This window comes from Ipomoea triloba, chromosome 9 (assembly GCF_003576645.1).
Source record: "Ipomoea triloba cultivar NCNSP0323 chromosome 9, ASM357664v1".
Lineage (NCBI taxonomy): Eukaryota > Viridiplantae > Streptophyta > Magnoliopsida > Solanales > Convolvulaceae > Ipomoea > Ipomoea triloba.
In genome coordinates, this window is record NC_044924.1 from 17201366 (window position 1) to 17219499 (window position 18134).

General features: G+C 37.5%; 2 protein-coding genes across 2 annotated transcripts; both read left to right on the forward strand.

Moving 5' to 3' along the window:
- Window positions 1-2341: 2341 nt before the first annotated feature.
- Window positions 2342-3207, forward strand: LOC116029643 (protein RKD1-like). Its single transcript, XM_031271690.1, has 2 exons — window positions 2342-2504; window positions 2714-3207. The coding sequence occupies exons 1-2, from the start codon at window positions 2342-2344 to the stop codon at window positions 3205-3207; spliced, it is 657 nt and encodes a 218-aa protein (XP_031127550.1).
- Window positions 3208-4120: 913 nt separating this feature from the next.
- On the forward strand, window positions 4121-5160 carry LOC116029644 (protein RKD1-like). Its single transcript, XM_031271691.1, has 3 exons — window positions 4121-4382; window positions 4632-5005; window positions 5071-5160. Exons 1-3 carry the CDS (start codon window positions 4121-4123, stop codon window positions 5158-5160), a joined length of 726 nt encoding a protein of 241 aa, XP_031127551.1.
- Window positions 5161-18134: the final 12974 nt, after the last annotated feature.

The window sequence follows — 18134 nt, forward strand, 5'->3', positions numbered from 1 at the left end:
ATATATATATATATATATATATATATATATATATATATATATATATATATATATATATATATATATTGTTTTAATGGGTAACTTTCTTATTAAGCTGATCTAGCTACGAACATTGTGGCTAAAAATCAAAATAATACTGCATTTATGGAGGAGAATAATATCATTTCTGGGATAGCTGCAGGCAGTATTAGTAATAATGTCTTACTTTGGAAAAATTGAATAAAAAGATTCTTTCGTGATCCCAAAACAATAACTAAAGAAGAGATATCTCAATATTTACATCTGCAACAACCTGATGCTGCAAAGAAATTATTGGTTGGCTCATCTACTTTAAGGAGGGTATGTAGGAAATTAGGAATCTCCGAATGGCCTAACCGGAAATTCTTGACTTTGGAAAGGATGGTAAAAAATATCCAGGTATTTTCTGTTTATTTATGAACTTAGTAATTGATATTTTTGAATGAGAGATAACACTTTTCTTTTTGTAGGAATTTGGGAATATTTAGGATGAAGCGGAGGTTGAAAGGATAAAGAGAGATTTGGAAGATAAGAAGAAAATGTTGCTTCATAATCCAACAATGAAATTGGATAAGGCAACTAATAAACTTAGAGTTACTATTAATAGTAATATTTCTTATAAGAAAAAATGCAATAATTGTAAACGTTCTTATTCTTATTATATTCCTGTAACTCAACCTGAGAGTTCATCACAGGTTCCTCAATTTTTTGATATTCTAGAATTAAATCCTCAGCAAATAGATGAGGTACTTGATTTTTTACATAACGATGAATAAAAATATATTATGAATGAATAGTCTATACTTTATTTCTTTCACATGGTATTTGTAAATAGCATGTAGCCAAATTCGACATAATTATATTTTTTGTTTTGAGTTCTACTGACTCGGTTACAATGTAGTATCTGCTCATAGCTACTACTGAAGCACAAAGAGTCAACAAATGCCTCCACTGAGGCTCAAACCCACTCCCTTTCACATGGGAGTGTACACTGGATGCCGCTTGACCACAAGGCCTTTGGCAAATTCGGCATAATTATATATTTATCCCATAATTTTGATAAACATATCGAAAATGAGTTTAGTTGAAAAATCTAACAATCATGGCCTATAGAACATATTTATTATCCGAAAAATACTTTACCGATGATTCACATAATTATAGAGCAAATTGTGACACAAAAATAATTATCACATAATAATTGACATGTAAAATATGAAATTGTAATTTCTAAAATACTCATCGCAATATTCCATATTTTAAATGATGTCATAATTGAATCATAAACCTAAGATTTGAAACATGAAGCAGAAGGATTGAATGTGATTCATATCAGTCCTTATACCGTGGACCATGGTGCATAATGCATTGTGGACCATGGATCATGGTTGATACTGCAGTTGTGTTGAACTGATACTGCAGTTGTATTGAAAGGAAACTGCAGTTGCGCGGAAAAGAGGCCGTGTCATCCGTCTGGAACTGCAGTTGTGTTGAAAGGATAGTGCAGTTGTGTTGAACGGATGAACGATCTCTGTTCCGCGTAACTGCAGTTTCCTTTCAACACAACTGCAGTATCTTTTCAACACAATTGCATTATCTTTTCAACACAACTGTAGTATCAGTCATGATCATGGTCCAGAATGCATTGTGGACTATGGTCCACAATATAATTTGCGGATTGCTAGTAAAGGATTTTAATTTTTTCAAATGACCAGTAACTGCATATTTTTCTGAAATAGTTTTACAGTTTTTAATTCATATATACAAGTTTATCGAAGTCATTGTCCACTCTTGTAGATCATTGTTGATGTGTTCGTTGGTTTCAATTTTTTTCTCGCGGAGTTTATAAAATCAAACATGTAAACTTGTGCTATTTGTAAACTTGTGATACTTGTTACTGCTATTTCAGATTCAAATAAATGGACGAACAACTAATACAATTTTAAAAAAAAAACTCACGCTGTTGCATTCATTAAAACAAAAGAATTTTCAAATGAACACTTATACATGCATTTAAATTCTTGTCAATCTTAATCTTAAAAAAGTTTTGCCAAACACAAAAGTTTTCATAATAGTCCCGTTCATCCAAAACAAACTGAACAGACACAAAAGTTTTCATAACAGTTTCGTGACCTATTCTTTTGACTTTTGTTGTTGCATGTTAATCATCGGGATAAGCATATAATTTGAAATTGCCAGTTGTGATGCTATATTCCTTCCTTATTAAATAAAGTTAATGACTGCATCCAAGCTTGCATTTTGTAAACTATCAATTGTATTATTCTTTGTTCCTTCTTCGTTGTCAAAGTAATTTATCAACAGAATGGAACATCAGGCCTTTTCCTCATCATTTTTTGATCAGGTTGAATGCCCTTGTAGTGAGTACTCAGAGCATTATATATGGGATTACCAGTATGACGCACTTCCACTAATGCCTGCAGATGAAGCTATAGCCTTTGCAAAACAAGTCTCAGAGATTGGTCAAGGTAACGCATGTAATTACATATATCCTTATACAGTTAATGTATTAACACATTTTTTTATACAGAGTTTGATGCCTTTTGAGATTTCAAAGATGCAGCAGAACGATTGAATTTGATTGCTAGTAAAGGATTTTACTTTCTTAAAATGAACAATAACTACATCTTCATCTGTAATTGTTTTGATAATATATATTTACATATATTTGCTGCAGATGTTGCAACTACTGAAGATGTAAATGTCGAAGAAATTTCTACCGTAGTTGTAGGAAATGATACCAGACCATCCAAAAGACTTTGGAATTTCGAAATGGTTTCTAAATACTTCCATTTGCCTATGAATCAAGCGGTGAAAGGGTTAAACATTAAGGAAGCTTGTTTGCAGAAGATATGTAAGAAGGTGGGAATTGATCAATGGCCATATAAGAAGTTGCGTACCTTGGAACGATTAGCAAAAAATGTCCAAGGGAATACTGATCATAGAGAAATTACAAATGAGCTAGAAAATCAAAGGGAGCAGATGTTAAAGGATCCTAATCTTCAATCAGGCATAGAAAGAAATAAACTTAAAGTTTCACACAAGAAGAGAAAGTATCAAAATTTGACGAAACTTTCTTACTATGCTCCTCTTGCCAGCTCATCTTATGTTTCTGCTAATCCTCTCCCAAAAACTAAGAATGAAGATACAATGTATCCATCATGTACTTAATAGCATTTGAATAATGAAAATATTTCTTGTTTTATAGTGCGAACTCTTGAAAATTCAATAACAAGTCGTTCAAATGTAAACAAAAAAACCATCAAAGGTGAAATATAGAATTTTCTTCACCAATAACGAAAATGTTATACTGAGAGACGTAAGAATGAAATTAGACAAGGAATAATATCTATTACTAGAGTGATATAGATATGTAAAAAACTTTAGAAATAGAAAATTCATATTAACCACCAAGGGTGGTGTATAAACCACCACTGAGAAATGGAAGGAGATAACCTTAACTATAGATGTAGTATATACGTAAGGTATATGTTTACTTTATTCCTTATGAAATGTAGTTTTGAGTATTCGAAAAAGTATAAGCAAATTATAAACATAACATCTCTTTATTTCCTATCTTCGTCTGAAAACCAAACAAATGATCTATCCACCAAATGGTTTTAGGATTCCAGGTTAGTTTCGAACCTCGCGTGTGAAAGGTTTACTTTTTTTTTTTGTTGATAAATTTAGCATGATTAATGACATTTGACGAAGCACCATTGTGCTTTTGACAACCTCACATAAGCACCTCAAGGTTGGACTATATTTACATATAATAACATTTGAACTGTTTAACTTTTTGTTACAGTCGAACGATCAGCCTACATAATTTCTTTTAAATTTGGCACGTTTGTCAATTTTGTTGTTTTCTTTTTGACTAATCGGATGCGATCATTGACTTTCGACCGTGAACTGTTTTCTTTTTGACAAGCTTAATGTCTGATATCATTGAAAGGTATGTTTGCCATTTCAAATCTCAGAATACCCATCATTTACTATCCTCAAAGTTGTTTTAGCTTATTCTTTGTCACTGAACTATCGTTTTATATTCTCTCTTTGTTTTTTAACTTCATTTTTTCCAAAAATGGCGAACCAAGCTTCTTTTCCATACGAATTTGCCTACACCACTTATGATATTGCTAGGTATTCCTTATGGGATGAGACGACATACCCAGCTTCTTCCTCATCTTTTCCAAACAAAATTGTTGACCCATCTTCCGATATTACGGGGTATTCCTTTTCGGATGAGTTGGTCGACCCTACGCCTTCCTCATCTTTACCAAACCACATTTCTTATCCATCTTCCGATGTTATCGAATATCCTTTATGGATTGATATGGCGGATGGTGCTCCTGCCTCATTTTTTCCAATCCAAATTTCTTACACATCTTCATATATTAGCAGATATCCTTTATGGGATCAGTAACATGAGATATCAAGTTTTGGTAATGGATCGTTACCGAACATACCGTTTGATCCATTTTGGGGTATTGACCATAATATGGGAGTACTACTTGAGGCTACTGGAAAGCATATGTTTTTTTTCTTGGTCTGCAGTTGCGATGACGTAATATTTTTTTTCATCTTTGTTGCAGTCATGAACCAATTAAGTACGGAGGAAAATGTTACGGTATCAACAAGTGGTATACTTGTAGAGGAAAATGCATTTCTAGTTGCAAATAACGCAACTGTAGGAGGAAATATTATTACAGATTCTGTAGTTGTAGAAATGAGTATGATTGAAACTCTTGCACATAGGCAGCGGAAGAATACGAGAAGAACTTTTTGTGATTCATCCACAATAAGCAAGGAAATGATTTCCAAATATTTCCATCTGCCTATATATCGAGCCGCCAAGGAACTGAGAGTTGGGTATACGATTTTGAAGGAAAGGTGTAGAGAATTAGGAATCTTTAAATGGCCATATCGACAATTAGTGAGCTTGGAGAAGCTATCAGGAAAAGTGCAGGTAGTTTTTTTAATTTTCCAAAAGTTGTATCATTATAAGGTTAATGCTAATATAATGTTTTACAGGTATTTAGTAACATCGAAAATGACCCTGACATAAAGGAGGCAGTGAAGGAACTAAAAAGTAGAAGGGAAATGTTGCTAAGTGTTGGTTGAGCCGGTGAGCGCGTAGAGAATAAGGAACAAGAAATGATGTGTGTATTATTCAGAGTATATTCTGTTTCAATACATTGCATGAAGAAGGTGGCTGGGTTATATACACACATGCTAACCAACCTAAGGCGGTTATAACTAACTACAATGGGAAGTTACAAAAAAACCCTTAGCACTTAAACGGTTTCTTCCAGCTTGCTTGCTTCATCCTCCAATACCCCCCCGAAAACTGGAGCATGGAGGTCTTGAATGCCCAGTTTAGAGGTGAATGTCTGGAATGGTGAGATAGGAAGTGGTTTAGTGAAACCATCCGCGATCTGGGCAAAGGATGATACTGGCAGCAGCTTGATGAGGCCTTCGTTCAGCTTCTCCCTCACAATATGGCAATCGATATCTATGTGCTTCGTTCTCTCGTGAAAAACGTGATTCTCGGCAATGGCGATTGCAGATTTGCTATCACAAAATACTGCTGCAGGTTTACTTGGTTGAACCTGTAATTCACGAAGCAATGAAGTAATCCACTGTACTTCACAAACCGTGGCAGCTAAGGCACGGTATTCAGCCTCTGATGATGAACGGGATACAGTTACTTGTTTCTTTGATCTCCAAGAAATAAGAGCAGGCCCTAGGAAGACACAAAAACCTGTGATGTAGCGAAGGACTCGGTGTGCAGCAGCCATGTGCTCAGTTGTTGGAGCATCTATATATTGGCTTAATTGTTGTATGGCATAAGTAATATCTGGTCTTGTGGCGGTGAGGTATAATAACCGACCTACAAGACGTCTGTAGCTAGAAGCGTCACTGAGGATGGTTCCACCTTCTTTGTTTAATTGTTGTCTAGGGACCATTGGGGTGTTAACTGGTTTGCTGTTGAGAAATCCAGCTTCAGTGAGAATGTCCAAGGTATACTTTCGTTGACACAGATTCAAACCGGACTGATTCATGTGTGCCTCGATTCCCAGAAAAAATCTTAAAGTTTCCCAAATCCTTAATTTTGAAAGCATTGTCAAGATAAGATTTGAGCTCTTGAATCAGAGAAGGACTGGGGCTTGTAACCAGAATGTCATCGACATAAATGAATATGGCAATAAATGACACATCCTGGCCTTTAGTGAACAAAGAAGGATCAGACTTTGATTGCACAAAGCCCCTATGAACCAGTGCAGCAGTTAGCTTCGCATTCCACTGACGGCTAGCTTGTTTCAAACCGTAAAGGGACCTTAGAAACTTACATACTTGTCCCGGTTTTTCTCCTTGGAATCCAGGTGGTAACACCATGTACACCTCTTCGTCTAAATCCCCATGGAGAAATGCATTGTTGATGTCCAGTTGGTGTATATGCCAATCCCGAGAGGCTGCCAAAGCTAGGAATGTGCGTATAGTAGTGATTCTAGCAATAGGTGAGAAAGTCTCGATATAATCAACTCCCAATTGTTGAGTGTAGCCCTTGGCTACAAGCCTAGCTTTGTATCGTTCTACTGATCCATCGGCCTTGAGTTTCACTTTGTATACCCACTTGCATCCTATAGGAATTTTGTTGGGTGGTAAATCAACTAGAGCTCATGTATTGTTATCTTGCAGGGCTGTGACTTCAGTGGCCATAGCTTGTCTCCAATACTCATGATGTATGGCCTGGCTGTAGGTCCTTGGCTCTTCATTAGTAGTAACAACCATAGAGAATTCCTTGTGTGGCATAGTGAGGTGGCTATATGACACAACTTTGGATAAAAGGTGGGGAGACAACCCTTTTGTTGTAGCAGCATCACAGTAATAATCTAGAAGCCTGCTTGGAATGTGACGGTTTCTATCAGATCGTCGTGGTTGAGCAATAGGAGAAATATGAGGTCAGATAGAATCCTGCTGCATTTGTTCACCAAGACTGTTGCTAGATAAATTCTGTGCTTCAGAATCATCATGAGTGGCAGTAGGTGACTCATGTGCCTCAGAACTATGCTGTTGTGAGGTGTAGTTCTCTGCTGGAACAGGGGAGTGATGTACCTGTTCAGATTCAAGGTGAGTATGAGAGTCCACATTCATTGATATGGGAATATTAGGGAGAGATGACTCATAGTCTGGAAGGATCCGGTTGCTATCACCCTCCTCTGCCATCGGAAACTGAGACTCATAAAATGAAACATCCCTTGAAACGAAGAAAGAGCCATCCTGCAAATCATATAACAGATAGCCTTTGATCCCTGCTGGTATCCCTACAAACAAGCATTTCCTACCTCTAGGAGCCATCTTGTGCCTGGCATTTGGTAGTGTGGATGCAAAACATAAGCAACCAAACACCCTTAAGCTAGTGACATCTGGATCATTCCCATAAAGCCTCTTGTAAGGACTCATTAATTCAATGACTGGAGATGGAAGCTTGTTTATGATAAAAACTGCATGCATAACACAATGTCCCCAAAATTGTGACGGGAGGTGAGCTTGGAACCGAAGGGATCTAGCAACATTAAGAATATGTTGGTGTTTACGTTTAACCACAGCATTTTGCTGTGGAGTATTTACACAAGAACGTTGGTGAATGATGCCTTTGTCCAGATAGAAATCATCCATTCTAAATTCAGAACCATTGTCACTTCTAACAGTTTTGATCATTATTCCAAATTGTGTAAGCACATAAGCATGAAATCTCTTTACAAACTGCCTTGTTTCCGATTTATTTCTCATTAAATGGATCCAAGTAAATCTAGAGTAATCATCCACAACTGTTAAGAAGTAATAATCTCCTTTCAAAGAGCAAACTGGGAAAGGTCCCCAAATGTCAACATGAATCAAATCAAAACAAGCTTTTGAACTAGTAGTGTTTAGGGGAAAGGGAGAACGTTTATGCTTTGCTAAATGACATATTTCACAAGGCATATTCTCAGTTCTAGGAATATCAATATCACAAAAGAGATGTAGCTTGCTAGTTGGGAAGTGCCCCAACCTTTGGTGCCAAGTTGTTGAGCTAGTCCAGATCTTCTGAATCATGGTCTCTGTTCATCTGAAAAGGAGAAATCCTCTGTGGATTCGCCTCCGGAACGGTGCGAGCTAGGGAACGAGTGACTGGCGTCGTTGCGACGTGAGCTCCCTAGAATTGACTGGAATCTCCGACGCCAGATACGGCGGCGGCGTACGAATTACGCCGTGGCTCTAATACCATGTTGGTTGAGCCGGTGAGCGCGTAGAGAAGAAGGAACAAGAAATGATGTGTGTATTATTCAGAGTATATTCTGTTTCAATACATTGCATGAAGAAGGTGGCTGGGTTATATACACGCATGCTAACCAACCTAAGGCGGTTATAACTAACTACAATGGGAAGTTACAAAAAAACCCTTAGCACTTAAACGGTTTCTTCCAGCTTGCTTGCTTCATCCTCCAATACTAAGGGATCCGAATTTGAAGTTGAATCCAGCAGAGATTAGGCTCAGGGATTCATGTACCAGAAAGATAAAGTATAAGGAGATGATGAGTCTTCTTCATTCTCCCACCCTTCCTATACATCCCCTTCCTATTCCTCCATTAATTGTTGTTCCTATCCTTCCGACCACTGTTGCTCCTACTTCACTTGCGGCAGAAGAAGACGAATCGTTTAAACTTTTGCTTGATGGCTTTTGATAATATTTTTGAATAATAAGGATTTTTCTAAATATCGATAAATTTTGTAAACTCCTTACTAAAGAGGTTGTAGATGCCAAAGTTAGGCCACTGCCCATTGAGAGGTGAGTCATAGCCCTAAGATAAAACTCTAATCATTTACAAAGCATAATATATTCCATAAATGTAGATAACAAATGTCACTGTCATACAACATGGCTTGCACTTTGTTACCCTGAAAAAACTAACAAATACATACACATATATGAACCAAATATAATTATATTTGACATAAAATAAGATATAATCATCTTTAAACGTTAACACTGAGGCTTAATATTTGCGATCAATTTAAAAACTTACAATAACATCATGCAATATTATAGGTTTGTATTTTTTTCCTGCAATACCCTTTCATTATCGTGTATTAGTTTTTTGTGCTACTGTATCCTTGCACGTCCATTCTTGTGAGTCAGTAGTAACATAAGGTATTAAAGCTAACACTTTCATGCTATACACAATTTTAAAAAAAAAAAAAGAGGAACAATGTAAGGCACATAGGAAAATGTTTTAATAAAGCTAATTTGCTGCCTAATGCCCATTTCTAACCTAAAAGTCGTTATTATTATAATATTTGTTTTGATAAATGTCACAGAACTTGTTGCAAAAGCTAAACATTCACCGCTGATAGCAATGACAGAGAACAAAAGAAAGAGGATGAAAAAGAATAAGAAGAATTGGTTAAAAAGAAATCTCCGTAATTATAAAACGGTTAGTAAGGAAATGATAGCAAGTTATTTCCATTTGCCCATAAATGAAGAAGCGGATTAAATTGAACATTGATAAACAAAAACATTATTATGTTTTATATATTATGCCATGTTGCCTAGAAATGCCAAGCAAGTAATTACAAAGGAAAATAAAAAATTGGTTAAAATGTCAATTCGCTTGACAATTTACATTAGAAATCCTTTGAAAAGCGTAAATGTTTTAAACAGTGTCGGCGAATTAACTATTATCCTTTGACCAAAAAATGCCCTCGGGAATAAAAAAAGAATTAACAAGTATTACTAACTGTTTACAGTTAGTGTTATCCTTTGCTATAAATTCATGGTTTTGTTGATCTTAAACTCTTCTTAACACTTATTCACAGTATTAGTTTTTTTTTACCCCTTAGAAATTATTAATCCCTTAAACATCTAGCACATACTTTTCAGAAATGCCAAATATTGCTTCTTGCTCATATCATCTTCAACAAAATGATTATTCTTCTGATGGTAACAATTCATTTTGGGATGAGGTATACCTATCACCACTAAGGGATAGCGAACCTCTTCTAAGTAGAGATCTTCTTCCAGGTGGAAATAATGTCAGTACTCAACCACAATGTACTGAAACTATTGGTAAGCTTTTAACCTTTTTTAGGAAACTTTTGTTTTAATAATTAATAGTTCTTTTAACAGGTTGTTTGCAAATGCAGGTGTTTCAGCTACAAATGTGGTTGATGTATTTGATACCGTTGATTTAGTTGTGGAGGAAAAAAAAACAGCTGCAAAGATAGATGTAGTGAATTTAAATGTGAATATTTTTATTAGAAGAAAAAGGACAAAAAAAACTTATCGTGACCCTAATACATTAACTTTAGAATTGCTTTCTAAATATTTTTATATGACCGTTGATCAAGCTGCAGATGAACTACATGTTGGTCGAGCAATTTTAAAGAAAAGGTATAAAGAATTAGGAATCTTGTACTGGCCTCAACGAAAACTCGTGAGTTTGGAGAGGTTATTAAAAAACGTCAAGGTAATTAAGTAATGCTTATTTATCAGCCTTATATTATTGAAGGAGAAATAACAAATTATTTTGTTGGAATTTGGCGGAATCGAAGACGAAAGAGTTGGAAGAAAAGAAAAAAATGATAATACAAAACCCAAATATTGAGTTGGGTGAGACAACAATAAGACTTAGAGACAAATGTGACAGGAATAGCTCAAAAAAAAAGGTATAGAAACTTGTCATACTTTCATTCAACAATTCATAAGAGTCCGTTCCAAACTCATACACTTCCTGACATTTCTGAATTAAGGCCTGAAGAAATAGATGAAGTGTTAGAGTTTGTACACAATGATTTTCCAGCTTCCAATAATACAACATAAATTTATAATTATCATGCATTTATGTTCTATATAATTCTATTTTTTTGACCAATCTGAATTAGTTTGTTTCTGTATATATTAACGATTTATGGTGAAGGAAGGGAATTAGAAGTAATATTGTGTGCAAATGTTTAAGAACTTTTAGTGTTCCTATGGATTTGACAAAGGACTAAAATATAATGAGCATAAATTTTTTTTAAAAAAATTACGGTGTGTATAAATTGGATAGCTCAACTAATTTTAGGTACATATGGATCACATGCATATGTTTTGAGATTTTGTAGCTCTTTATTTTTTTTCTAAGCATATGCTCAAAAGTTATTCGTATTTAATAAATTTTTTTGGAAAAGAAGGTATTAATCTTCCTAGTTGATAATTTTTTTTCCAAAACAGGTTATTGATCAAGCAATCTGCTACTCATTTGTTTGCATCAATTCCGATATCTGCACTTCACAACCTGTGAGTTTGAAATTACAACTTTGTACACCTCTTTTAATTGTAAAAGCTAATTTATATTCTTATAAAATTATTTATATTTATATTCATTCATGATTTTTTTTATGTTGCATTTAGCCATTTAGGTAGGATTTAGTTTGCTCCTTAGCAAATATTGATCAAGTGACCTGCTACTCAATTGTTTAGTAATTTAAACCCCCTACAACAAACAACAATAAAGACCATTAATTGTGAAAATTCATATATGAATTTCAATAATGCTACGATACTTTATACAACTTAAATGCATAAGTTGAAAGTTTACCTATAATGCATGGAAGTTACGTTACTTCATCATTGTTGATATAACATTAGTTATCCCGTTAGTAAACAAAAACATTAGTCTATCAAATAGACAAGAAGTGAGCATATAAAATTACCGATTCAAATATGCATTCTAAGATTCTAAAGAAAAACTAATAAAAGTATCCTATCATAAATAAAATTGATAAAAGAAAAGAAAATCAGTAATGAAAAAGACATAATAGAAACTCTAAAAGCATATAAACTCAAAAACTCACAGGTCATATAATAGAAACTCTAAAAGCCAATTAATCCAAAAAAAAAAACATAAATTCAATAACAACAATATTCACAATCAAATCATAAATTAGTTTTGAGAGATAATCATAAAATCATATCCATTAACAATAGAGTTAATACCCAAAATGGTCCTCCGACTATTAGCTAATACTCGATTTTGTCCCAGAGAATTTTTCGTACCCAATTTAATCCTTAGTCTTTTGAAATCACACCCAATTTCATCCACCGTTACAATTACCGTCAAGTACCCGTTATTTAGAGGGCAAAGTTGTCATTTTAGTTGGGGGAAACCCGTTTCTCGACTAGTATCTTCCTCTGCTCTCTTCGCGACTCCATCTCCGTCGATTAAACACAAGTAAATTACCTAGGGGAAGAACTAATCTCGCTAAGTGTATGCAAATGGTAGAAATCAAAAATTAATCTGGAAATTGTGACGGGGATTAGCTAGGGTTTGGCAATTTTGCTTCAATCATGGGGTATAGCAGAAGGTGTAACCCCTCGTCTATTCCGATAAGTTTAGGGTTCGAAAAATATTTTTTTTAGGCTATGAAATTTATGAGATGATCTCTCGGTACTTCAGAAGGATTTTTATAAGTGAGACTAGTTAATAATAAGCTGCGATCTACGTACCGGTCATGAACCGTAAAAATTTTAAAGATGTATATACTGTTCGAATTTCCCTAGGAAACGGATTATTAAGCATGATACGAGTAAGCGTGAATTTCCTTTTTAGTTCAAAGTGAGAATTAAACGGACAGTAAGAGTGAATTTGTTACGGACCTTCGTACCACTGTATTTCGCGAGATACCGGAAAATTTTCCGATTTTAGTGGTTAATGACGAGATTATTTTTAGAATAATTTTGGTATTAAAATTTTCCCGAATTAAGTTATATTCCTCCGAACTTTTATCTGATTTAATCCCAAACTAGCAAGGAAATCCTACTCTTCAAGATTTACCATGGAATTGTGACAAGTGTCACATTATTTCACCACGTGGTAATTAAATATTATTTTGTCATAAGAGAGTATGGGATAAGCCATGCTAAGATGTAACTTACACTCCAAGTCTTCCACATCTCCCACCCCCCATTTTCGAAAATTAAGAGAAGGAAAAGGAGAGAAGGAAAATATCATCTTCCTCTTGAGATCCAAGAACTCCATGGCCATTTTCCTACGCAAGTGCTTCCATAACAGGTAAAAACTTTGGTTTTATTCGGTTAATATGGCTAGAATCCTTCCTAGAACTTAAGTTTAAGCTAAGGATTCATGAAAATGTTGTTATTATGGTGATTATTATATAGGATCTTCGGTGAAAATTTGAAGGAGGAGATCACAACTTTGTCTACGGTATTAAAAACTACTTGAGAGGTAAGGAATCCCTTAAGTTGGTTTAGTCATTTGAAAATGAACAAATGCTAGTAAATTATGTGCCTAGGAATTTTATGTGAAAATTATGTGTTAAGTTTGTGGATCTTTAAGTTGGCTCAAAAGACTACACTTTAAATTTTTGGTAATTTTTGTATACATGTTCATAGCTAATTTATGCATGTATATGTTGTATTTATGCCCATATAAGCTTCTACTTGTGAAAATAGGGGGAAATCGAGACGTTACAAAGCCGTTTTAACTGCCCGAAACAGGCAGATTCGGATGGACGCGGCCTTGGACGCGCGTCTATCGGCGTCCAGTGCTTCGGGATCACGTCTGAAAGGCCGGACGCTACCACGGATGCGCGTCCGCTGCGCGTCCGTTGGTGTCCACTGTTTCGGCATCACGGCCGATCGGTCGGACGCGCGCGTCCGCCGTGCGTCCGGCGGTGCGGGAATTCGCGCGGCTGCGGTGCGCGGTCCTGTTTTCGACCGAACTTTCTTCCGTAATATTTGCTCTTGCATGATATGATGTTTGAAAGGCCTACGGGCAACCGAGTTCAATTTTTGAAACAACAAATATTGTTTTGTAAATTATATACATCGGTTTGGAAGAAAAATCGTGTTTTTAAGAAACAGGTGTAACCTTGTCAATTGGGAATTTATGGTAAAAAGTCAATGACAAATATGAATATCTTGGGAATATATTTTGATAGAAATGATTGTTTTGAGATATTATGCGAAAATACTAATTAAACCCAAGAAAGAAAGAATGTTTTGAAAACCTTAGTTTCTGGATAAAGTTGTGAAGGACTTGATTAACCCACGGGAGGGCTTAATTGCCATAGCCCAGCGGTTGTTTGCATGTTTGACCTGCGGGAGGCATGAGTGCCGTGGCCCGAGGTTGTTGAGATGATTGACCTGCGGGAGGCATGAGTGCCGTGGCCCGAGGTTGCTGAGATGATTGACCTGCGGGAGACATGAGTGCCGTGGCCCGAGGTTGCTGAGATGATTGACCTGCGGGAGACATGAGTGCCGTGGCCCGAGGTTGCTGAGATGATTGACCTGCGGGAGACATGAGTGCCGTGGCCCGAGGTTGCTGAGATGATTGACCTGCGGGAGGCATGAGTGCCGTGGCCAGAGGTTGTTGATATGTTTGACCTGCGGGAGGCTTGTGAGCCGTGGCCCGAGGTTGTTGAGATGTTTGACCTGCAGGAGGCATGAGTGTCGTGGCCCGAGGTTGTTGAGATGATTGACCTGCGGGAGGCATGAGTGCCGTGGCCCGAGGTTATTGAGATGTTTGACCTGCGGGAGGCATGAGTGCCGTGGCCCGAGGTTGTTGAGATGTTTGACCTGCGGGAGGCATGAGTGCCGTGGCCCGAGGTTGTTGAGATGATTGACCTGCGGGAGGCATGAGTGCCGTGGCCCAAGGTTGTTAAGATGATTGACCTGCGGGAGGCATGAGTGCCGTGGCCCGAGATCGTTGAGATGATTGACCTGCGGGAGGCATGAGTGCCGTGGCCCGAGGTTGTTGAGATGTTTGACCTGCGGGAGGCATGAGTGCCGTGGTCCGAGGTTGTTGAGATGATTGACCTGCGGGAAGCATGAGTGCCGTGACCCGAGGTTGTTGAGATGATTGACCTGCGGGAAGCATGAGTGCCGTGGCCCGAGGTTGTTGAGATGATTGACCTGCGGGAGGCATGAGTGCCGTGGCCCGAGGTTGCTGAGATGATTGACCTCCGGGAGGCTTGATTGCCATGGCCCGAGGTTGTTGAGAACACTCCAAAAAGGCCTCACACTTATTCAGGGGGAAACTAAGTGAATTTTAACTATGAAAATTTAGTTACTCCGTAACTATGCTGAAGAATAAAATGTCACGAAATTTGAGCATTGAAGTGTGTTGTTGAACTCTCTCTCTTTTGAGTTAAAAATGATGAAAATTCTCGGAAATGAAAGTATTATATGTTGATGCAACTCATATACTCTACTATACTTTCTTTTGTTGATAATCTTGTTGNAAGTGAATTTTAACTATGAAAATTTAGTTACTCCGTAACTATGCTGAAGAATAAAATGTCACGAAATTTGAGCATTGAAGTGTGTTGTTGAACTCTCTCTCTTTTGAGTTAAAAATGATGAAAATTCTCGGAAATGAAAGTATTATATGTTGATGCAACTCATATACTCTACTATACTTTCTTTTGTTGATAATCTTGTTGTAGGTAGATTTTCAACTTATGGGTATAGCTTACAGCTTTCAAATTATTATATTTTCGAAACCTTTGTTTACTTTTGAGTGACAATGGATGTCCTTACTTAGCCGTCGTGCTAACTACACTTCATTGTGTCCTTTATCAGATGCAGTCTAGCGTGGGCTCGTGCAGCCCCGGGAACTCTGATGACTTATCAGAGTTCATGTTCCCCATTATAGACTATGATGATTATGTACAGTATCTATCGGGCGACAACCCGTATACTCCCGGCTACACTCCTGATCCTCCAGCTCCGGCTTATGCTCCTGATCCTGTTCCTGCTCCTGTTCACCCGGTTGTACCTGTCTGGTCTCCTGTTCCTAGTAGTCCATTGTGTTTCATGGATGCTGTTCAGGCGAGTTATGGGTTCTACCCCATCGAGGTTTTAGAGGAGAGAATAGCCCAAACTTTGTTCTAATGGGCCGAGAGAAAACTCTTGTACATATTTGTAGCTAGTATAGCTACCCTTTTGCTACTCATATATACATATATGAAGTTATGACGGGTTTTGACGATATGAAACAATTTCCTTATCTTCAGCCTGTGCATCTAGAGTGAACTCTATCTGGATTTGATTGGGTTCAGTCTAGGTGTGGCGGTAACTACTCCGGATGCACGGTAAAGCCGAGCCGGGGTGTTACAAAGTGGTATCAGAGCCGGGGTGTAACTTACACTCCAAGTCTTCCACATCTCCCACCCCCCATTTTCGAAAATTAAGAGAAGGAAAAGGAGAGAAGGAAAATATCATCTTCCTCTTGAGATCCAAGAACTCCATGGCCATTTTCCTACGTAAGTGCTTCCATAACAGGTAAAAACTTTGGTTTTATTCGGTTAATATGGCTAGAATCCTTCCTAGAACTTAAGTTTAAGCTAAGGATTCATGAAAATGTTGTTATTATGGTGATTATTATATAGGATCTTCGGTGAAAATTTGGAGGAGGAGATCACAACTTTTTCTACGGTATTAAAAACTACTTGAGAGGTAAGGAATCCCTTAAGTTAGTTTAGTCACTTGAAAATGATCAAATGCTAGTAAATTATGTGCCTAGGAATTTTATGTGAAAATTATGTGTTAAGTTTGTGGATCTTTAAGTTGGCTCAAAAGACTACACTTTAAATTTTTGGTAATTTTTGTATACATGTTCATAGCTAATTTATGCATGTATATGTTGTATTTATGCCCATATAAGCTTATACTTGTGAAAATAGGGGGAAGTCGAGGAGTTACAACGCCGTTTTTACTGCCCGAAACTGGCAGATTCGGATGAACGCGGCCTTGGACGCGCGTCCACCGCGCGTCCATCGGCGTCCAGTGCTTCGGGATCACGGCCGAAAGGCCGGACGCTACCACGGATGCGCGTCCGTTGGTGTCCATTGTTTCGGCATCACGGCCGAGCGGTCGGACGCGCGCGTCCGCCGTGCGTCCGGCGGTGCGGGAATTCGCGCGGCTGCGGTGCGCGGTCCTGTCTTCGACCGAACTTTCTTCCGTAATTTTTGCTCTTGCATGATATGATGTTTGAAAAACCTATGGGCAACCGAGTTCAATTTTTGAAAGAACAAATATTGTTTTGTAAATTATATACATCGGTTTGGAAGAAAAATCGTGTTTTTAAGAAACAAGTGTAACTTTGTCAGTTGGGAATTTATGGTAAAAAGTCAATGACAAATATGAATATCTTGGGAATATATTTTGATAGAAATGATTGTTTTGAGACATTATGCGAAAATACTAATTAAACCCAAGAAAGAAAGAATGTTTTAAAAACCTTAGTTTCTGGATAAAACTGTGAAGGACTTGATTAACCCACGGGAGGGCTTAATTGCCATAGCCCAGCGGTTGTTTGCATGTTTGACCTGCGGGAGGCATGAGTGCCGTGGCCCGAGGTTGTTGAGATGTTTGACCTGCGGGAGGCATGAGTGCCGTGGCCAGAGGTTGTTGATATGTTTGACCTGCGGGAGGCTTGTGAGCCGTGGCCCGAGGTTGTTGAGATGATTGACCTGCGGGAGGCATGAGTGCCGTGGCCCGAGGTTGTTGAGATGATTGACCTGCGGGAGGCATGAGTGCCGTGGCCCGAGGTTGTTGAGATGATTGACCTGCGGGAAGCATGAGTGCCGTGGCCCGAGGTTGTTGAGATGATTGACCTGCGGGAGGTATGAGTGCCGTGGCCCGAGGTTGCTGAGATGATTGACCTGCGGGAGGCTTGATTGTCGTGGCCCGAGGTTGTTGAGAACACTCCAAAAAGGCCTCACACTTATTCAGGGGGAAACTAAGTGAATTTTAACTATGAAAATTTAGTTACTCCGTAACTATGCTGAAGAATAAAATGTCACGAAATTTGAGCATTGAAGTGTGTTGTTGAACTCTCTCTCTTTTGAGTTAAAAATGATGAAAATTCTCAGAAATGAAAGTATTATATGTTGATGCAACTCATATACTCTACTATACTTTCTTTTGTTGATAATCTTGTTGCAAGTAGATGTTCAACTTATGGGTAAAGCTTACAGCTTTCAAAGTATTATATTTTCGAAACCTTTGTTTACTTTTGAGTGACAATGGATGTCCTTACTTAGCCGTC